At 40.4% G+C, this 24,016-nt stretch overlaps 1 protein-coding gene across 1 annotated transcript in view; it reads left to right on the top strand.

Annotated features, from left to right (window-relative positions):
* Positions 1-24,016, top strand: part of LOC139305797 (pyruvate carboxylase, mitochondrial-like) — a 258,603-nt gene that overhangs the window by 22,489 nt on the left and 212,098 nt on the right. Inside the window, exons 8-9 of the mRNA XM_070929746.1 lie at positions 1,049-1,116; positions 3,095-3,178. Coding sequence (XP_070785847.1) covers positions 1,049-1,116; positions 3,095-3,178 — 152 coding nt within the window. The remainder of the gene's footprint in view (positions 1-1,048; positions 1,117-3,094; positions 3,179-24,016) is intronic.

Genomic DNA, 24,016 nt, shown 5'->3' with positions numbered 1-24,016 from the left:
TCATGTCGATCTTTTTCAGGCCTCACAGCAATCTTGCCGGTCATACAGTGTGACATGGGTCTAATAAAGTCTTGATTGCAGTGTGTGCAGTGCACTGTTGGAGAAAAACGAATGCGAGCAGAAACAAGTCATCAGCTCGCATCATCCCTCTGCTGCTCTCATTCAAATTCATCACAAAACTGTCTTTGGCCTTAGTGCTGGCACTGTTTTTAACTTATATATACTATATACTGTAGTAAATGTAGTACTGTAGATATATACTGTATATGTACATGTCAAAGTGATATCCACAAGATAAGAGTCACATGGCCTATAGGATATAATGGATTAATCATTTTAAATAATTTTTTAAAGAAAAAACGCCAAAATTCTCAGATTGCAGCTCTTTGCAGCTATGTGAGGACTTGCTACTATTTTCTGTTTTATATCATTATAAATGGAATAACTTTGGATTCTGACAATTGGTCGGGCAAAACAATCTTGAACATTTCTGATGTTTTCTAAACAATTAATTTCAGAAAATGTTATCTTCTATAGATCACCCTGGGCTGGGCTGGGCTGAATGTTTTACTTTGTCATACATTTTTCTGGCCACTCTTTTGTTGGACTCCCCACACATTAAAGTACTTAAGGGAACAACCAGTGATAGTAAAAGAAATGAAGACATTTAAGTAGGCTGTTGACAGGACCTTTAACTGTGGTTTTCAAAACATTGTTTTACAGTACATTTAGTTCAGCAAGCAAGAATCCTACCAAAAAGTAGCCTATCGATGCCCTCGGCTGCCTCCGCCTGTCACATGACCGTTGCCTTGCAGGCTGTAGCAGTCAGAAATTTGAAGCTGGCTGTCATTGGTTTCCAAATCTCTAAATTGGCCATCGATGGACGTGCCTCACAGTGAATCTAGGACCAAATAATGTTTCTTTCACTTCACCTTTACTTGAATTCAACCACTCCTTTTCTTCATACCCCTGATTATCTTATAATTTTCTTTGTTCCTCTCTCATTTTCTCACCTATGTCTCTCTTTGTCTCTCTCTCTCTCCCCCAGGCGACAAATATGGTAATGTCATCCACCTCTATGAGAGAGACTGCTCCATTCAGCGGAGACACCAAAAGGTGAAGTCCTAATTTTATTCATCAAATTCATCTAACCCAACTTAATGTTTGAATTTATTTAAGATTATCTTCATGGCATTTCTGCTGTATTACGTAGATTAGCCTGAAGTGGATGATGATGGTGGGCGGGCATGAAACAAAGGTCATAAGCAGGAATCACACCCTCAAGCACTGCAGTCTACTAAATATACAAAAGGCCGTAGTGTTTTATGCCCCTTTTTATTTTGGCAAACAGGCCAATTAAGCAACATATTAACAAATAGAGATTATAGCAATGATTATTATGGCACTGGTGGCCCTGGGTATTGTAGATGTCCTGAGCAGCAGGGGGTAAGAGGATTATATACCAATAAAAATTTGCCTCTGTTAATGCTGTATGAATGGGAGTCTTGGCAACAACTGCAGCATTTACACAATTCTCCACCAAAGCAACTTGGATCAACAAAAACAGTAAAAAAAAGAGTATATAGTGTTGAATTGATTCTCATTCATTAGCCAGGACTGTTTTTCTCAGATTCTTTGGCCTGATACTGGATATAGACGAGGTATTACAACATCACCTGATTGTCAAAATAACAAACATGTCTGAATACCACATGAAAGAGAACATAGACATTGTCATCTAATCGTCACTCAACATAATTTATTCATCAGAGGAGGCTGATTAACTAGTGTAATATTTCATTACATATTGTCACCTCAAAGCAGTTTCAATCATGTGTTTTCATCACTTTCTTCCTTTCCCTTTAATCAAATTATAGATGATAATCATATTAGCGGCTCTGTTCACGCCAGAGCTGCTGCTCTTTGATTCTGTGAGACTTAATCTGCCTTTGCCCTTAATCTAAGATCTTTTTGAATCTCAGAAACAAGAATAGTTGCTTGTTGAAAAAGATTAGGGATGGTAGAGTGCCAATACGATATTTTTAGCATTTTTCTGTGTCTTGGAAGTGCTGTTCATACTTGGAGAGGGTATTTTTTGGGGGGGATAAGATTTGATAAAAATTCAAATTGAGTTCTTGTGATTTCTATTTTTTTTAAATCAGACACAGGTCACGTTGTTTTGAACTGGATTCAATTATTTCTCTGGGATGGGTCGACTTGTTTGACACAGTCGAACGAAACAGATCAGCCTCCAACTTGGCGAACCCCACCCACCCAGCAGCTGTGGCAAGACCAAATGAAAGGCTGAATGTGACTACAAATGATTCACGCCATCTGTTTTGCTAAAGTGACACACACTGTATCAAACTGATGGCTACTGTAGGAAAAATGAAAACAAATGGTGGATGATCTGTTTTAAGAATCACTTAAACTGAACTGAGAGAAAATTAGGGGATTTCGGGGCACTATTAAGCGCTATAGGAAGCCAGGAACTGCATCTTTAAAGCTGTACCGATTGATACTTTTATATAAACAATGGCTTAAGTGACTTGTAGTGATGAACCAATAGAGAATTATCACCCAACTGCAGCATTTTAACGTCTTTGTCCAAATTTTCCAAATTCTATTTGTGGTTACTAATGGTAGGGAGCAATCAACGTAATATCCATTAAATGAAACAGATGCAGGGTAGCATAGCATCGTTTTTGTAGAGTTTTAATAATTAGAGTTTATAATTACTCTAATCTTAACACGTTGTCTGTGAATATTAAATAAAAAATTCTTTCAGTGGTACATCAATAAAACCATTTGAGGTCTTCTGTGTCAAAAGCAGCACTAACATCCAAAGATAATTTGGTAAAATGTGTTTCCATCCTCAGCGACAGGCTAAATGAATCTTTTGATTTAGTTGCATGTTTTTTACCCTGATGCTACTATAACTGTCAAAATGAATTAATAGAGCTGTTCAAGATGCAGGATTAGTAGGTGTAGATCAGTGAGTTGAAATATGACATATTGGCCTGACATTATCATTGTGCTGCATTTCTATTCTGACTGTGCTGTGGTCACTGTGGCATTATTATTATTTTTGAAGGTTGTGGAGATTGCACCAGCTTTCCAATTGGACCCTCATCTGAGAGACCGACTTCACGCTGATGCTGTCACCCTCGCCAAACAGGTACGTTTGTGTGTTTTTTTGTGTTGAAGCCAAAACCAAACAGCCACAAAGCTCTTGTGATTTCTGCCCTCTCTTTCTCCTTCTTCAGTGTCATACAGGCATTTCTCCAAGGTTCAGGTTAACTAGACCGTTTGATGACATCCTGAATGTATGGAAAGGAGAAATAAGTTTTATGACAGAACCCCCTACTTAATCATTTTTGAATCATTTAGTGTACAAAATGAATAGGTGTGTATTTAAATAATGTTAAATATTCATGTGGCTGAGGCCTGATATTAAGGCAGTATTTCCTCTAAAATGTCCAGGCAGGTGTCGGCACGTAGAAAGTGCAGTGTTACAGAGTTTTGACCACTTGTTAAAAAAGTTTTTCTTGGCGAGGACGCTCAAGCATTGGGTATATATTTAAGAAGTCTGAGCAAATTCCCAATGCTATTCATTTTTCTGTCTGTAATTGGTCTGCAACACAACTGGATTCTCCCCAGGAATTTTAATGCGCTATCTACCTGTGATTCAAATGAGGGGGACATTAGGGCTTTGCCAAACTGTGAAAATGAAAATTCAATTTGAAAATGGGTGGAAATAGATGTCAACAGTGCAGATAGTAAATGCAATTCTGGAAGTGAATGTTTGAACAGCCTTTGAGTGCATTTCACAAGAACAATTTCATGATTATTGTTACCAATTGTGTACCAATTCTCTCTGGTTAGGGAAAAAAAATGCAAAGACATGTTCCTGCAGAGTGAAAGCTCACCTTGTATTTAGCCTTTTAAAATCATCTATATCACAGCTGTCTGGCTTTAGTGTTGCCGAAAAGTTGGCTGACTATGACAGCATCACTTAAAAGTCAAGCCTCATCTCTCAGAGGAGATTTCAAGTAATGGCCTTTTCAGGTAATGGCCCAGTTGAAGAATGGATAGAAGTAAAGAGAGAAGAGGAGGATGGAGACATGGATGGTGATTTGCTAAAGAAATGACCTTGTTGATGGAGAAATGGTTATATAAGACATAGATAGAAACTTGACGTGAGGCTCATGATGTGACCTTGCTCCAGTAGTGTGTTTTTTTTTTTTCTGCAGTAATCAAATCGTTGTGCGTTTAAGAGCAGCGGCAGCAGCGAGCTCCTGTCCATGACTTTTCCCTGCATATTATCATTTGAAACGAGAGAGTGATGTCGCTCCTTAAAAGACAATGTGTGTACGATGGGTATCAACAAGAGTACGGCATGCGTGCACGCTCATGCACACACACGTTTACTATTCTTGAGAGGACCTCGATTGACTGGGTACAAGGACATGTTTCAGCTTCATCACACAAGCACCACTGCGACGTGCTGTCTGTGTGAGAGCACCTACTATTGTTGTTGTTGCATGCCTTTTGTTTCTAAACCTTGAATTAAAGATTCATTTAATGACTTCAGTGTCCAGCTGTATTTGCAGTCAGATTTCAGTGTTTACTTCACATGTCATGTGTACAAACTATAAGACACATAATTGCCTGTGTCAGTTACATATTTTATTTCCTGCCCGTCAAGGCTGTGTGCTCAATTTACAACTAAATGTGTGCAACATAGAGACAAAAAGAATCTCATTGTTTGCCAATATTAGAATATTTGTTATGACTTTGAATGCACACACATAAACAAAAGTGTATGGCAAAAGGATGATTATCACTGGCTGGTAAAGGATGGTAAACATGTTACAAGCTCAGTGCTCCTCCTCAGCCAGGATACAGGGGGAATGATATATGTGCTGGAACTATTTTCTTGGTGTGCAGTGACTTCCTGAAGTTCTGCTGGCTACATTTAATGGACAGTCATGTTTGATGTTGTATTAACATATTTAATGGTATTATTCCATAGCAGATTATTCCACAAGACCTCTGCACCAACAGTAAAAGCAGTATCTCCCAGATCAGTTCTGGCACCGGATAAGTCCTCACAAGGACATGTAAACAGTAAGAAGTCACACACAGCTGAAGGATCAAACCTGCAGCATTTGCAGATTATCACCAGGGGTCTCACTTTCTCTCTGCCTCATCTTCCATTTTTCTTGTTCCAGACCCCCCCCCCCCCACACCTCCCTTCCTGTTGTTGCATTTCCCTGCTATGTGTTGTGATTGCATTTCACATTGTGTCAGTCCCCACAGTGAAGGCTTCCACTTCAGAGCTGAACCCAGCTCTCACAGCAGGTATTGAAACCTGCTCCCCAAGCAACTCTGAGGCTGAACTTTGGTACTTAGTTGGGTATTATTAAGGCGTGTGTTTGTCACAGCCTGTGTGTATGTATGCGTGTGGGAGTTAGAGGCTGTGCGAGGTGACATTTATTTTTAATGTGTTCTGTGGTCCGTATAGAATAGAAAATGATGGAGATGGTACATTTGTGTAGCACATATGTGCCAACATAAAAGCACAGTTATTGTCTGTACACAAACGTACACTGTAACGAGTCCATGCGGATGTCCCAAGTGGCTAGTTTTCCATAGTTAGCTATTCTTCTGGAGACATTCTGACTCCAATTCTTTCAGTGGTGCACTCAAAAGTAGGTGCTCAGACACCTTAATGCGTCCAGTCCAATTTGCAGTGTAATTAGAGCCTTTTCATTTGAATCCACAGCTCATTGGAATGTAATGGCACAGTGTTCTGGACATTAGACAGCTAATGTATCGTGTGTATGTGTGTACACGATATGTCCACACATGCAGTCTCTCCTGCTTTTGCTTGCACCTACACACCTAGACCACACCACAAAAAGTCTCCTGCCCTTGTAAAAACACACTTGGTATACACATGTAAATGTATAAATGGAAAGATACACTGGATGATATGCTGTCCCCACTCTTGGTTTCAGTATGCTCACACGCTCAAACATACACATTGTTTCTCCTACTCCCCCACGCACACCTGCTATTTCTGTGCTCTTATCTGGTCTTAATGGCGGCTCTATAAAGCTGACTCGCTCTGTCCCCCTTCATGTCGCTGCCTGTGCATATCGCCCATCTTCCATTATCAGCAGTCTCCATCTGAGTCTTTCAGAGAAACAGCGCAGTCTTTGAACTCATTGCAGGCCGCGGCATTTTCTTATAAAATGTCCTAGAGAACAAAGTTGCTTGGCAACACTGACGGCTGCAGGAAGTTACTTCAGCTCGCGGTAAAAAGGGTTTGAGCTGAGAGTGGATATCAAGCCAGTGCTCACAAGAAAATCAGAGATATTGTCAAACGGCCGCAATGTTGTTTTATCTGCTGCTCAAACAGCTGATTCTGTACACTTTTTGTTTTTGTCTTGTTGCTTTGTTGTCTTTGTGCTTTCAGTGGAAGGACTGTGGCTGACATTTAATTTAAACAACCCATGTGATATCTCAGCCAGTCGTGATTTGTTTTATTAGTGATGCATCTCACTATAACAGTATGAGGTTTTCATAATCACAGTGATTGGCCCACTGATTGGGCGCTTCATTGCTTGCTCATTCATCCATGTGCTGCATGTGATACCCCTGATATCTGTGCAGCAGTTGCATTGGGTATTTTTGCATCTGCAGTGGGCTGAGAAGGTTTGAATACACCAGTCTGGAGTAGATGGAGCTTCATGTAGCAACAGCGTTCTCTGCTTTGTTTTTCTTGGTGAGTTTATTTTTTATGACGGGAAGTGAATACCTGCATTTAGGCGTAAATCACTCCGTCTGAACCGTCGACGAGTTATACGTGCTGTCTGAGGCATGCAACACCTGAGCACAAATAGACTGATAGACTATAACCACACTGACATAAAATAACATGCCTCAGACACTCCAGATTCAATATGACAAACCCTATTACATTTGCAAAGACTGCCAAAGATGGTTGTGTCAATAACAAGTGAAAAGTAGTCTAGTTGTTGCCGGCTGTGCGGGCAACTGCATAATTGATAAGGAAGACGTATTTACTGTTGTTTTACTGCAGATTATTTACCATTTATTTTTCCTGGACTGCTGAATGGCCAAAGGCATTTCATGTTTTTTTCCTTACTGCTTTCAGAAGAAAGGATGCATCTTGTGGAACTGTGTAAATATTCTTTTTTTGTCAACATTGTACATTGTTGTCTTTCTCCAGGTTGGTTTTGTTATCACAGGTTTGTTCCTGCCCTCTCTCTGTGTCAAACCCTCTCTATTTCAGCATTGGTTGAAACATGGATGGCCTCAAAATGGGACATAGTTTTTCTTGATAAATGTTGTCAATAAGTGAACTCAGCAACTACCCACAATGCCATTGTAAGATTAATAAAGATAAATGAAAGCTATAGCTACAGCTATTATCATGCCATGCTATTAAGGAGTGTTCACAGGTTGTTGTTGTTTTTTTTAGCAGCACAAAGTTTTCAGGTACATGTCTACTAAACAGATGTCATTCCATCCCAGGAGCAGGGACATTATAGAGTGCCAGGAAGTTTAGGTGGAGGTTGGCTAGCTGGTCCAGTTCCTGGCTACATGTTGACACTGACAATAGACACAATTCCCATGTGATATTCCAACTTTTGAACTTGCTTGTTTGTTTTCAGCACAATCTTTTTAGTGTTCATTGCTTTTAGTGTTCATTTTGTGTGCGTACCATTTAAAGGACTACATAATAATGTAGCATTTGGGTCAGTTAGATCATTTGGTTGTTTATTCGTCCTTCTGTAGTAATTAGACATACCGTATAATGGCAGCGAATTATGCAGAAGCTCTTTTTTTTTTGTCCAGATCAAACAAATGGGTCTACAGAAGTGCTAGATCTGTTTTTGTCAGTATGCTAGTGTGATAATGTCTTTTGCTGTGGAAAAGGGGTTTTAATATTCGGGCCCACACTTAATTAGTTAATAATTCAACTGACCTTGCCTTTGTCCGTTTTCTGGCCCACACTTTGGACTTTTTCACACCTTTTTCCAGTGAATCTTGGAACTGTCTTTATGTTGCAGTTTGGCAGAAGGTTTCTGCGCTCTTTTCAAGCCTCTATATCATGATTGGGATTTGGCAGAGATAGCTGCTGTGAAGGGAAAATGTGAGTCTGTGATCCAGAATGATTAAGCTTTTTGAGCTGCTGTAATACATTTTGTTCTTTTAATGTCAACTGATTGTGCAGTTTGAACCTGCTTAGAGCCAAACTCGAGCATTAGCTCTGTGTAAGTGTTGAGGACGAAACATGTTTCACACATCAAAATGAGAGTAGCTCTTAGCAGTTCCAAGAACTACTCTCATTTTAAAGTGTTTTAGCATGCATGTAAGCTCACCTTAGTTGTCTGTTGGCGACAAAACTATCAGTCTAATTAGCTAAATATTAGTCTCTCTGTGTGTGAGAGGAAAGATGACCAGGTGTGTGTTTGTGGGTGACTTTTAATGTCAGCAAGGCCCCGCTGTAACTCCTCCCTGTCTTAAGGTTAAACCGATAAACATGCCATGACAACAAAAATGTTGGATACTTTGTGCAGCTGTAATTCAATTCTGACACTTGTGTGGGTGAGTGTTGACAATTGAGACTTTGTTGCATTTTACACTGTATATGACGCAGTCTCACCCACTCAGTTTTGTTTGTGTTTTTTGGGTGGTGAGGAGAGAGGTGAAGTTTTTCTTTTTTTGGCAGAAATTAGCAGACAACATTGAAGCTGGGCCAGAAAACGACTCCTCGCCCTTTTTTTTTGCGCTCTCGTGAAGCGAGCGGAGTGGAAGAGGGCAAAAAATTCTCATTTGCTGCTGCGTTTTAAGTGTGAGATGGAGAGAGGAGACCGGGAGACAAAGATTTGAAATCTATGTGCCAGATGATTTGAAGGGAAGCATCATTCGTGGTTGAGTGTTTTAGAGAACAGGAGAGAAATAATTTGTTGTTTGTGTTCAGTGTTTTGCTTGTTGCTTGTTTTCCCACTATCCCCTGAGAGAACTGCTACTCAAAGGCACAAATACGTCTGCAACTCATCAGCACTCTCAACAAAGCAAGTGTGTGTATGTCTGTGTGCAAGTGGGATAGCACAGTGCTGAACATGTGGTCCTTAGTGTTATAACTACAGGCTGTAAATGTTTTGTTTTTGAAGAATACCTTTTAAAGAATAACGCTGGTGTAATTTTATATTTTTCTTGTGAAAAGATCAAAATAAACAAAGAGTGTCCGTTTCAGTACTTCCCTGCTCTGTCTGCGGCACTCATCCCCAAGCCCATTCATTCTTACTGAAAATGTAAATCTTTAAAATTGTATAGTTTGATTTCCTAAAACAGCTAGGCACAGACAGGAATAAATAGTTAATTTATCAGGGATTATTTTGTGTTAGTGGACATTTATGACAGCAGGACGATGTATGTGGGATTGACTCAAAATAAAACAAAGTGCCTGTGGTCATGGTCATCGTAAGGAACATGTCACCAAGCAGTGTGGCTCATTGATGTGTTTTAATGGCTACCTAGAAAATACTTGTTAGTAGAATCAAATTAATAGTTTTTGGTCGTTTCATGGGGAAAAAACAAAATATCACCAGATTTATCCTTGCAGAGCAAATCTGTGTAAATTTACAGTAGGTGTGGTCGGTAAAATTTGCCAATTTCAAAGAAGAGATACTTTTTATGATGTATAGTTTTTTCCTAGATCTGACAGAAACAGTTTTATGGGTTTACAGTACATCTACAAACGGCCTTTGTAGACATACAAGTCTACCTTTATATATTTTACATGCAAAGAGTATGACTTTGAAGCAGTCGAAATCCATGGAAAAGGGATTTAAAGGAACGAGGAATGTTTGTCTGTATGATGCATGTGCAGTATTTATATAGGAGAAAGAAGGAATCCCTTTTCTCTCCCCAATTCTGGGTGTGTGTTTTTCTATCTTTAATGTTTTGAATCAAAAGTGTCTGCAGCCTGACATCACCCTTGAATAATAACACCTGCTGTGTGTTTGTGACTGTTCAAGACAAACTTGTGTGTCTGTGTGACATCAAAATTTTGCTACCTGGTGTGGTGTTGCAGGCCTCTCGCTCCGTGTCCCTCTGTAAGCTCTGTTTGTGTGTACACACGCGTCCGTCAATCCACCGAGGATGTTAAACGTGGAATTAGTTCTGCTGTCAATCACCATGGTGACGCTGAGTGACGAGATGACACGCTCTCGCTCAGACGCCGGTAGACACACTCATAAACTCAGATTGACACTTGGTCCCTGGAGGTGGTCACTGTACTGTAAACATTATTACTGTTTACAGAGCCATAAACACCCCGCCTGTATGTGTGTCTCTGTTTGTTTGGTCCCATTTTTGACTTCAAAACTACCAGCACTTTTCGCCCTGAAAGCATATTTTAATATTCCATCAGGAAAACCAGCATTTGGAAACGGGGCAGCCGAAAAATGTTCCCCTCTCTTCCCCAGTGAGCTCATGCATCAGTCAGTTTTCTTCTTGTTTCTTTTCTCTAATTTACCTGTTTATGTTCCGCCCCTCATGTTTTTCCATCTTTCTCCATTTATCTCTACCTTGGTGTCTCCATCTGTTATGTCTTGTGGTTCTTCTGTGTCTTGTGTCCCTTTCATATTCAATACTCTACAAAATCTACAAATTAGCTTTTTTCCTCTGTCTGTGCTGCTCAGCTTATTTGCTCTCATTTCTCCTCTATTTCCTCTCTTTACATTAACATAGGAAGGGCAACAATGCCAAAGTCCCTTTGTAGCAATCTTAATCTAAGACTAAAAAAACAACAACAATGAGTCATGATGATCCATGTGTGCATTAGCTCATTGGTTACCAAGCTGTTTTGCTTTTGACCCTTAATTTATGCAAAATTGGAAATTGGCTAATGCTTTAAGACTCTAAACAAATTGAATTTGAAACAAATCAAATGGGACGATCAGTGCCGATATTTAGCTGGTCATTTACATATGAATGCATATATTTTGCTCCTCTCTGTTGTTGTAACGCAGTCATTCAATCTATAATGAGCCTTGAAAGCTGCTGTAAACACCCAGTGTCTGGAAGCTCTTTTTAGAAAAACACTCCCAGAAAGCCCTAGAAATACAGTGTCACAGTATTGCCCACACTATTAGATTGACAAGTGGTCTGAAGGAAGCACACACAAGCTACAGTACATAAAAATGATTTTCTTTTAAGTTTAAGTACAAATAAGTAATAAACAACTGCTTTCTTGCTTAATTCTTTTCCATTTCCTTCAGATTGGTCAGCATTGGTATGTATGTGCAGTGTGCTGCATTGTCTGCAGAAAGCAAAGACAGATTCTACTGTGGTGTGTATGTGTGTGTAAGGTGCAATGCATAAAGCAGTGCTATAGTCTTAGATGTCGGGGTGACATTGGCACTTGTGACTGGATGGGTGCTATTTTGAGCATCTGTGGCTTGTATCCTCATGCCTGCAGAATCCTCATGCCTGTGTGCTGCGTGCATTTGTAAATTCAAGCCCAGTAGTAAGCGTGATATTGAATCAGACAGTACTTGTCGTATTGCTGATTATTAACAGGCTTTTTGGGAATAGAATCCCTTAGACAGGAAAGGCAATGGTGTGAGTCTAGAAGGGAGGCAAAGATTGGGGGACGGAGGGATGGAGGTCTAGATGAAGATGAGATTGGAGGGTGAGAAAGCAACAAACAGAAAAGCACAAAGCAGAGGGAAATGGATGGATGGACGGAGGGAGGAGGATAACAGCAGGAAAAGGAGAAAGACAATTCTGCTGTTAATGAAAAGAGGAGACTGGGAGTATACAGAAACCAAGTGAGGTGGTCAGAGGATGCAGGGACTGAGGCAAGAGGAAGTGAGGGAAAGACAAAAGAGGGGAGGTATTGATTCTTTCCGCCGGCTGGGGGGAAACTCAAGCCAACTGTGCTTTCTGAAATTAGAGCCAAGGGAAAGGTGGAAGGATGGAGTGGAGGGTGGAGGAGAAAATGTTGGGAGAGAGCAGCAAGCAAGCTTTGACACTGTTTGTATCACAATGTGCAGTAATAACACTACGGAACAGTGAAAAGTGCATGCTAATGAATAATAAATGGCTGCAGCAGTGGTTGGTACAGAAGCAGGATGACTGTACTTGAACTGCAAATTTAAGTAGCTCTTTTAGAAGTTGGTCTTTATTTTGATTGTACTTAAAAACTCTGATCTTACTTTGAGTCAGTGCATTGTGTCGTAGCATTGGAGCGTGGTGTAAAATGGGGATTAAAAGAAGCAGAGATGCAGTTAATAATTAATCAAAACACCAAGAAAACAACCATCTAAACAACCAAAAAACATCAGATGCCAGACAAAGACCCACACTATTTGGATAACATTGTCTAAATTATCCACAAAATTTTGACATGTCATATCAGGAAAAGCACAGGTGTTACTAATAACAGTAATACTGGTATTACTTACTGGGACACCTGATGAAACAGAGCCATCGATAACGTTAGGAGCTACACTTGTTCTTTCAACGTGAAATTGCCAGGCTGTCCAATGTTCAGCCACTTTGAGAGAGGGCATGGGATTGACCTCTCATTCTGCAAATGTTGTTTGTTTATATTCTTCTTGTTTATATTCTGTTTGATAGAAAGCTGTATAATTCACAGCTTGTGAAATGCTGTTAGCCTGCTAGCCATGGCAGCTCCTTTAGTTTGTTGACAACCCATACCACCTGCGTTCTGCCACAGGTAAAGACAGGTAAAATCTGGTCCTATCACACCTTTAGACTGGGACAAAAATGGGAGACACATGGGTATATTGAACACTACTACTAACTACATTTATTTACAATAAATTGGTCAAAATAAATGGAAACAAACAGGTGGCTCAAATGTGCATCATCAGTAGTGTCGCGAGTGGGTGATTGAGGATGTGCATCATGTGTTGTGCTGTAAAAGGAAAAAATGATGAAACAAAAGTCACAACTTAGAGGTCTGTGGGGCGAGGAGATCTCAACTGGACTGGCTGCTACTTTGGCAGTATGCTTGGGGCACACTGAGCCCAGGTGTGTCCCATTGCACGTCTACGGGTCCTGCAGACAAAAAACACAAAGCAGCAGGGCAAACCAATCACTGGAGCTACTTAGTGTTGTACTCAAATGTAGTTTTGATAAATGGAACAAAATGAAAAACAAATCATTTTTTAAAGCCCTGCAGTCAAGCCTAGCTGAGTGTGTTGATTACTAATGAAGTTAGCTAGAGACACCTGCAGCCAAAAAGACATTGATCCTTGGTTACTGCAAACAAGCACTGGTTACAAACGTGCAAGAATGCTTTATTTGAAATTTATTAAGGGAGCATAAAACGTTTGAATTTGCTTTTGTTCCTGCTGCTACGCATGCTAGCCATAAACATTCATTTTGTATGGTTGCAGTCTAGATTCACTTATTTTTGTAAGATAAAGCACAAAGAGCTGGCCCTACATTGTTCTACTGAATACTCGATTTTGTCTGTTATATGAACACATTTTGAGGTCTGTTATTCGAGCATGGTGACCCACAGTTGACATTAAACTCTGCAGTCAGGAAGTCCAGTCCATTTAGTTAATTTCTAATTGGATTAACGACTGACTGCTTCTGCCAAAAAGACATTAGTCCCTGACTGCTGACAGGCATGCTGGGCTACTTTTTGACAGAAGCTTGTAAATTATACTTTAGCTTGTAATGAAATCCTCAGCGTCACATTGGGGTGTTGATTCCCCGTCAGGCCTCATTTTGAAACACTGACGAGCCCGCACTACTTTACTCCTTATTTAGCATCTTAATGATGTACAGTACATCTAAATGGGTCTGCTGTCCTGCTTCCTGTCAGCTCTGCCCTCTGAGGACTGAAAGAAGGAATGAGGAACACATTTCCAAACGCATCTTCTAGGGCAGAAGAATTGGAGCCATAATGTGCTGCTGCATGCAGTAAAACGTGGAATCTCTCTGATGAGGAAAGATGGAAGAAAGCGATTTTGCCTATGGGGAAATTAAATTGGAAAGACGAGCCAATACACAGGAGCGCTTTCTCTCTGTTCTCTCACACAAAAAGCATGAACACTTGAGTGAATATATGTCAACTATATTGACCATTTTGGTCGCAGCTACAGATGCAGAATGAAACTGAAAAATGCAACGCAGTTGAAGAGAAGGAAGAGAAGAATGGGATGTGCCCTTCCTCCTCCCAGTCACTTGCTCCTCTCCTCCCTCACCTCTCCTTTTAACTTGTATAAGAAAGCAAGCGATGTTAATGAAACTGGAGTGGATACACATACACACACACACACACACTAACAGACTCACTGGCATCAGCAGTTTTTCCTGTTTAGTGTAGCTCCCTGATTATGCACGTGGGATAATGTGTACAAGACTTCAGTCAACTGACTTCACCTTCTCTCTCCCTTTCTCTTTCCTGCTCTGTACTCTACCAGTTTTTGTCTTACGTTCACTCTCTTTCCCTTATTTCTCTCCTCTTCTTTCTCTCTCTTGCTTGTCTTTTCTGTGTCCCCCTTTTTCTTATGTGCCCATTCTTTCCAATTCTGTCTCGGCCTGACTGTCACTCTGTCTGTGCTCACACACTACTCATCAGTGCTGCACCTCTCCCATCCAAACATCCACTCTCTCTTTCTTTTTTACTCTCTATGTTTAGATGTTTAGCTGAAGCTTTGCTGCATTTTTCTGGAACAAGCTTTATAAATTATAAATGAAATTGAGTGTGGATTAGTAATTAACACAGTATATTATGCCTTCAAATGTGTTCTATATGGCCTCTGTGTGGTTGTGTGATAGGTAACAAGTTGTGCTTCTGGATGAAAAGTGTGTAAAATTGATATAAACATTAAAGGACGTAAATTCTGAACTATTTTATGAACTTTTAGTGGAATACTACTGTGACCACATATGTATTATTGTTTCACAAAATGTGGTTGTTGAAATTAATGATAATGAAGCAAATTGTAATAAAATACTAACAATTACCATTAGTTGTTTAAAGAATTTTGTCTGAAATAATGCTTAACAGTTGAATACAATTTATTACTAAAGCATATGATATTGTATAAGTATATCTGTATATCGATATCTTAAAATATATCATCCAGCCCCTAATTGAGTTACAGTCACCACCACTATAAAGGTGCAAGTCAGTCAAAACCAACCAAGTCACAGAACTATAAAATATATCTGGTGCTGACTGGTATTCAGCGACAGTGCAAAGGGTCTTTATGGCAGTGTTGGGAAGTGGTGCTTTAAGTTGAAGTGTTAAATTGTTTTGACTTGAGTCTTGGAGTGTATGCGAGTGTAAACTGCATGGGATTGGCTGTTTATGGGTTGTAAACAATACCCAGAAAAATACACACACATATGGGACATCAACTGATGCAAATGTGAACATCTACCATCAGTAAAAGTGGGGACATGGATGTATATTTATGTGTTCGCCTGTAGGCACACAAGAGCATGTGCTGAGTGCAGGACAGGACACAAATGAACACGTGCATACTGTACACATTACTCTGACATGAATTTGGAGTAACACATAGCATAACATACACATTCTCACATGGAAATAGATTGACACAAGGCACACACACGCATATGCACATCACACATAATTAGGAACAAACACAATCCTCCCTCCTCCTCGTTTTTTTTTTCTTGTCGTCTCCCTTGTGTCACCTCCTTTCTCTCTCTCCATTTACTCGCTCCCTCCGGCTGTGTCAAATGCTGCAGTGTGGGTGTCGTCGCACAGACTCCAGCCAAATCTTACTCTGACACACACATACACACACGCCAAGTAGTATGCGGACACATGCACACAACTGCAGTCTTATGAAGTATAAAACCCATTTCTGCCCTGACTACCTTTTTTGGAAGGAGTACGAATGAAGGAGTGAAAGCGGGAGAAAGAGGAGGGCGGGGGAGTGATGGAGGAAGGAGTGAGATGGAGGGAGGAGGGGAAGGCATCAGGAAGGAGGTATGCTTGGAGTGTGGAAGCCATGGCGTGGCAATAGGAGGAAGAAAAATAGCATTTGGCCTGATTTTGAGTCCCAGTCCAAATAGTGTATCTCCCCAGAGAATAGATTTAAATGCGTTTGAGCGTCTGTGATTCAGTAGACAAAACTCTGTGCGCAGGCAAACATTAATCTTTGTTTGTGGCTGTGTGTTGTCGTTGCTTAAATTTGTGCATAGGCATGCATGTGCCTGCCTTTGTCCAGCTGTGTGTGTTGTGCGGTGCTCTTTGATCATTTGGCAGCTGCATTCACTCCTCCTTCTCATCATTTCGTAGACAACAAGCTCATTATGCGTCCATTAACTGCTGACAGGGCGAAGGGTGGATGAGGGCAGAGGGAGAGACAGAGGGGACTGAGCGAGAGAAATAAAAGCAAAGTGGAAGAGAAGGGGGCGGCGGGACTGGCTGACTTACCCAGAAATGAGGAATAATGCCCTATATTAAGAGAGATTTGGGAAGAGGGATGAGTGTAGTATAGGAGAAGGTGAACGAGGCGAAAAGATACGGATATAAGATCAGGGAGGAGCAGTTGGAGAAAGGGGGAGCCTTAAAATGTACCAGGATGTAAGTAAGATGTGAAAAGAGGGATTTAAGAAAGTGGGTGCAGTCAGATGGAGGGGTAATGGGAAACTTTCAGAATAAGACAGTCTTGACCTTTTGACCGGCAGCACGTGTGATTATTTGAATTCACCACACACTCATCACAAGTTTCTTGAGACCTTCCCATTTTACTTTTGCTCAGCTAAATGTAATTTACCACAGATTTTTGTTTACATGATGAATAGAGCAATCACAAACTTAATTTGAATGGCCTCAGCATTCCCAAATGTGAAAGTTATCAGATTCAAAGATGGAGAATCGGCATCTAGACTTCCTTTTAAAATGATGTTATTCCTGTTAAAACAGGTTTTTGTGGCAGGTGATAACAGTGAGAGATCAATCTAAACCTTGAACCAAAAGACCTTTTTTTACAGCAGATGTCATATTTGCTTGTCAATCGAGCTTTTTTTGTTTCAAAAGCTACAAAGTCTTGCTTTAATGCCCAGTGTCATAATCTGAATGCCTTTTTCAAAGATTGCTCTCACAGTTTACAAAAACGGCGTAATCCGTTTAGCTTATTTGTGTTGTTTAGGGTACCTGCAGTGTAGAAGAGATGTAAGTTTCATAATCAGATTACTGCAATAAAGTTATGTGCAACCTTGCACTGTGGGGCATCCACTGTGCCTCAGGAAAATTGGTCATACACAGCGATACCAGCATGAAAGCACCACTCATTGAGAAATGGAGAGGTGGCTGACTGAGCAGTGGGAAGAGGAGCAGATTGAGGGATAGAGGCTGAGGCGAGCGGAGACAGAGATGGAGAGAAGGCTGGTGCAGTAAAGGGGCAGAGAATCTGAAAGACACTTATAAAACGTTATGGTCTCGTATATCGCAGAAGTCAGAGAGAGAGGAGGAAGAAGGCGGGAATGAAAGATGGACGGTAGATAGTTGGTAGAAGTTTTGAAGCTGTAAAACTGATGAGTGTTTTCTTTTAGGTTTTTCTTGCTTTGATTTGGTTACTTGTAACACACCCTAAGTCTTTTCATAGTAGAGTGTCCATTTAATCTATACAACAAAATATACTTTCCTTTTAAACTGTAGATTAGGTAATTGTTTAAATGATAATATACATTTATAGAGTTAATGTTTCCAAGCATTCAGAAAACTTGGTTTATTTTTGACCTTTTTGGCTTGGTTGCAGGGATATGAAACAAACATTTTCACATGTGGAAGTCAGCTGTCAGTGACATTTCATAAAAGGCCAAAGTTGAAGACGTGAGATTTCTGCAGGAAACGGAGAGAAGATACTTGAAGGCAAAGGAGATAGGAAACACAGGTGGACAGGTAAAGGTTACGGGGGCCAAGGAGGTAAAGGAAAAAATGAAGAGAAAATAAAACAATATGTGGCAAAAGATGTGAAAACCAACCTCCCACCGTATAGCAGTTTATTTTATAGTGTCATAAAATGTGACAGTTTGGGTTGCCTTGCTGACAGCAAATCAGCCCAAAGAAACTTTCTCTGAACCGTGCGGTGTTATTTTGGGATGAGCCCTCCTTTCTGTCTCTGTCCCTTCAGTACAAATAAAGTTATGGCTGCACTTTGCACTTTTTTTTCATTTAATTGATAGAAAACATCAGATTTTATGAGCCCACAATGCTGTGTGTCCACACAAGGACTGTAAATTCCTGTTAGGTGTCCTCTGTGGCTGTATTGATTTAAAATCTGTCTGTATTGCCTTTCCTCTTCCTCTCCCTCTCCATCTCTCTAGCTTCTGTGTGTGCACTTTATGGCTGCATTGCTTCCAGGCTATGTGCAACTCCCAGACTGCCGGCTGATGGCCGTCCATTCGGTTCACAGGATCTCTCAGTAATGTGAGAAAAATCGGCAGATCGATAAATATTTTTGTATCAACATCATCGTTGATGCATCATGACTGTGAAATCACATTGAAACAGTTTGTAGCTCCAGAATGGCTGATTTGTTTGTCATACAAATAGCTACTTGAAAGCATAGAAATAATGCAGATGAAGTGCACAATGTTGTTTATTGCAAATCTCCATTAATGCATCTAAAATTCATTTTAATGGTCAAATACACTTTGTGTCCGATGCTCTATGCCGGTGTTTATTTGGATGGTCTATAGCAGCCATATCGATTAGCTCTTTGATCCACTTTTTGTTTTGTCAGTTCACATCTGTGTTCAGACGTAAACACTGAAGCTACTAGAAATCCGCAAGTAGAAGAAATTAAGTATCTGTCTATTTAGTCCCTATCAGACATGCACCTTGTTATATAAATATGATGGCATGTTGAGGAGATTCATGTCTCAAGTCAGATTAGTTTAATAAAAACACAACAACCCTTGTGATGAGAATCATCACACAGTCTCGCTCCGGAAGTTCCCTGCTTTCACCCCGTGCCATCTGCATGGATGAAATTATCAACATCCAGCAAAATGTTTTACACACAGAATGTGAGCAAATAGGAATTAAACATGAGTCGGCACTTATTGTCTTGCCATTATATGCTTGTCGCAGTAGAATGAAATAAATAAATGATGGGAGACATACAGGGGGTGAAGGTTATTAATTAAGGCTTAAATGGCAAAATCTTTAAAATCCATCACTGATGCAGCCTCGCACACCAGGTGCAGAATATCACATGAGCATTGTGGCTCGTCATGTCTGAATAAAACCATAACAAACATTCACGTGGCCAACACCCATGCCTTTAATGACAAAAAGCCATAACCTTAATAGAAACAATATTGCATATTCCATGTCTGAAAAGGGCTGTTCTTGCTCCACACTGTCAGTTTGTCTGCAGTTTAGTAACATGAGTAGTGTACATCATGTATAGTATGTGTGCAGCTTTCTACTCTGCTGCTTCTTGTGGCCTTTCCTTTCATCACTCTTGCATCACACATTTCAGATTTTTCATCCCCAGGGCTTTTACTAACACCCTGTCAGGTTCTCTTGCTCTAAACGTCTGACGCACGCGTTTTGAAGTACACCTGTTGTTTTAAATGGCCGAACGTGCACCAAAAGTGTTGTTAGGTGTGTCAATATATCCCTGCCTCTGCTGAGTTATTTTGCAGAGATGTGGGTGACACGCCACCAATGACCCCTCCACAGGGAAGCGGAAAAAAAGACAGAAGTCCATCATCAAAGCAGACTGTTTTCTTAGTCTGATAAGCATATACTGTTGCCTATTTATTTTTATGTTGACAGCACATTGTGCTTTTGCATTTTGTGATTATGAATAAGTGTTTTGGCACGCCTGGCGCTATCCATGGTACTGAAAGGGAGATTTAATTCTGGCATGTTAAATTAAAATGTTTCTGCAAATGCAGTGGTTAAGGTCAAGTTCCGAAATAGTTTCATAAAAGTTCATAATTACTCAATACATGTTACCATAACAGAAATAACCTAACAGGCTTCGTAGTCTATGTAGGCCCACTGTGGTTCATGATTTATTTTCATGAATAAAAATGTTTCAAAAACATCAGATTTTTTTCACAAATCAGGCTCCGCTTAAACCGAACAACAGCAATTAATTAGTTATGAGTAGCTGTCCTTTATGTGACTTTCACCTACCTGCAAGAAAAAATAAAAGATGAAATGAGATGGCTGGTCTCCAGTCGCTTTACTGATGTTTTACTGCCAACCAACTGATGAAAGCAGCAGCATGCAACCCACAGCTGCTGTCCTACCGTATGTAACGTTATAGGCTGCTCAAATAGGTATGTATAGAAAATGAAAGGTGTAAACCATACAAACGTGTGCCTACCTAAATATATAGTAATATAATAGCAACCATTTCCCAAAATACTGCTGGTTCTGTGGTGTTGCTATTTCAAATATGCCTGCAGTGCAAAGAACAGCGCATCAAATAAGGTGCATCAGTTATTGCTTTCAGTGCGTTTGGGCCTTTCATCTACAGGTGCTTTGATTTTGATTATAGCTCTTCTAGACCATTCTCTATTTATCTTTCTCTTAATCTTTTGCTCCATCTAGTTTCCCTTACTTTGTCTCTGTTCATTGTCCAGCCATCTGCTCCATTCAACATCTACCTTCCCTCATGTCTTCCATGCTTTTTTCTGTCCCTCTGCCCCACCCATGCATCTCTCTTCTGCCATCTGTCCATCTGTGACCTTTCAGCCCTCAGTCTCTCTTGAGACCCCTTCTTTTTCGTTTTTTGTATGAAATTTCCTTAGATTTTTGAGTTGAAAAGACTTATTTTCTGAAGGCCTTGCAAACGTAAAGGGAGAGGAAGAAGAGTGCTGAAAGTGGAGCAAAGGACAAGGCCACATAGGGAGAAATGGTGGTGGGGAAATAAAGTACCTCTTTTGACTTGTAGCCATGTAGAGGAAGAAAGGGAAGCAAAGGGAAGGATTAGATGGCAGTGAACAGAGGGAGGCTGCAGGAGGAATGAATAGAAAGAAGTGGCTTATTTGTAGAATATCGGTTTTTACCTTTTATCTTCCACTGAACAAACATGCACACTATGTAAGGACACATCCCTTCGAGTGAAGGACCCGCGTCCGACCTTCTGTGTTGGCATTAGACCAGGCTGCTAGAGTGCCCTTGCTAAGCCTGACCTTTCACCTTTCAGTCGACAGGTAAACATAATGAAACTAGACTTGTTGAGTTCAACTAAAGCACCATTTTGTCAGACAAAGTAACTTGAGGAGCTTGAGGAGGTCCTACAATTGGAATTATTATTGTGATTTATTTATTAGCCATGCTAGTGGCATGACCATAGCAATGGCAGTGTTGGTAAGTCAGTTCATCTACCTCTTTGGTCCAGACTGAAATATCTAAACAACTATCGGATGGATTGCCATGAAATGTAGTACAGATATCAATGCCGAATGACTTTGGTGAGCCTCCTCACCTTCCTCTGGTGCCACTATGATGTTGACATTTTACTAAATTTAATGGCAATTAATCCAATGCTTGTCAAGACATTTCCTTAAAAATCAGACATTCATGCCCCCTTAGGTTGGTTTATGACCACATGTTAATATTTGCCAAACTGACATTTCCATCAACCTCAGCTGCACTGTCTGTTTGTTTCTAATTAGCAAATGCTAGCATGCTAAAAAGCAAAACTAAGATGGTGAACAGGGCAAACATTATACCCACTAACCATCAGCATTGTCATTTTGAGCATATTAGCATGCTAACGTTTGCATTTAGCTCAAAGCACTGCTGGATCTAAGTACAGCCTCACAGAGCCGCTAGCATGGTTGAAGATTTTTTCTTTTTTAGGTCTTGTCAGAACCTGTAATATCAGAAGATTGCGACTTCTCCCAATAAAACTTACCCATGTGTCAAGTCATATTATGAGGGTTGTTTTATGCTTGGCACACTCTCTTCTTTCTTCATTAGTATGTGTGCTGTAGTTTAGACACTTTCTGACAGCTTAACCAGCGTGGGGAAGAGCGTAGATCCCCACAATTTAAATATCACGTAAGGCCACCGTTGCAAACACATTTTTAGCAAAGCCTGGGTGTTCTGGTCCTAAATTGAGAACCTGTTAAGTGTGCATTATGTAATACTAATGACCATGCTCAGCAAACACTTATACATGGGGTAATTTGGGCATCAATTCAGGAGGGAGTCTTATCTTGTCTCAATATTCCACCAGAATTAACGACATAATAAGTAAAATTTCCAATTACAGGACCCTCTTGAGGAAAACCGCTCCCATGAGAATAGTAATAAGTATCCATTTATTGTTGTTTTTTCCCTCCCATTCAGATCTGTGAAAGCCTTTGTATCCCTCATACTTTTCCTGAAGTGTGTTTGTTTTCCTCTTACAAATTTGATGACCAAACATGTTGTCCTCTATGTCCAGAAAATTGTTTGGCATAAAAATGAAGCTGCAAGTGTGGAAAACGGGATATGGAGAAGGAGGGGAGGATGACCTGAATCTTAGTTACAGAGGCAGAGGGTAGAAGTGAGAGTATGGACAGGCATGATTGAAAGAGAGAGGAATAAGTGATAGACATAAAGCCTGAGAGAGCTGGAACGGAGGGATGAATACGTGAATTGGTAAATGGATGAAGGGATTCCACTGAAGCTCCTTTCCATTACAGCTGGGATGAAGATGAACGTGTGGGTGCATATGGGACTGTGTGTGTGGGCGCACACATGGTTGTGTTCATTATGCTCATGAGTTTTGTGTGCCTTTAGGCATGTATGTGATATGTGTGCATTACTGTGTGTGTTTGTGCCTATGTGTTTTTGGGTTGTGTACGTTGTGTGCTCGGGTGGGTGAGCACCGCTGCTTTGGCAGCTCCCTGCAGCAAAAGGATTAGAGAGGTGGCACTGCCGAAATGGAGCTGATCTATTTGTGAGCGTGCGTGCGTGTTTGTGTTATTCTGCGGTCGTATCGACAATGAATCGGATGAGAGTTGTGTGTGTGTCTGAAAGTCTAAAAGGGAATTGGATCAGATTACAGAAAATCTTGGCACCAGATTAACTCCAATCCCCACAAGAGAGGAAAGAAATGAAAGAATGGAAGGAAGAGAGCTGCAGTTAAAGGGAAGAAGCAGGTGTGTAGATGAGAGGAGGGAAGAGTGAGATGTGTACTGTAGGATCTGGTTATGTAATAACTGCAGGATAATGTCGCTGTGTGCCTCTTAAGTTGCCTTGTGTGGCACCTTTAAACAGCTTTTCATTGCCACATTGTGATACTGTGTACAATACAGAAAGAAAAACAAAAGAGAATCAGTCTGTATGATCAGCCTATATTTCATGGCAGTGACTATTCACAGTGAAGGCCACATTTGCTATAAACTCTGCTGCTGTCATAAAGATGGTAGCGCTTGTTCCCCTTTCCCCCTCCCTGTTGTGACTGTGTGCAGTTTTCCCTTGGGCTCCACTGAAAATTAAGATGTAGTGATCCCCTACCCCCTCCCTCCATCTGTGTTTTACTCATTCCACCCCGTGGCAATGCCAGAAGCTTTGCCTTAGCATATTTTTTTTTGTGTGTGCATGAGCATGCGACTGTTGTATAGTATTATTGGTTGCTGTAATCATGCCTCCTGTCCTTACTGGTCATAAAGAGAGCTTGGTCTTGGAAGTGGACTTTTTGGCCGTCCAACTGTTCATATGGAAATGTAAATATTTAAAAACATGTTACAAATGTATCCAGCAAAATAAAAAACTGTGCCCATGTTTATCATACGTTTTATCAGCGTTGATGTATTTCAGTAGTTTTTTGACAACAGTGGAGCTCAGCTCATTGGTGGATTTGGTATTTTCACAGGATTCGATGACAATAAGAAAAATATAGAATATCACCAACCTTTTTAATAGTTTAACACAAGGTTATAGATTTACTGTTTCACTTTGTTGTAGCAAACCTTCTAAAAA

Source organism: Enoplosus armatus, chromosome 23 (genome assembly GCF_043641665.1).
Source record: "Enoplosus armatus isolate fEnoArm2 chromosome 23, fEnoArm2.hap1, whole genome shotgun sequence".
Taxonomy (NCBI): domain Eukaryota; kingdom Metazoa; phylum Chordata; class Actinopteri; order Centrarchiformes; family Enoplosidae; genus Enoplosus; species Enoplosus armatus.
The sequence above is the reverse complement of the archived record's forward strand: the minus strand, read 5'-3'. Positions and strand labels throughout refer to the sequence as shown.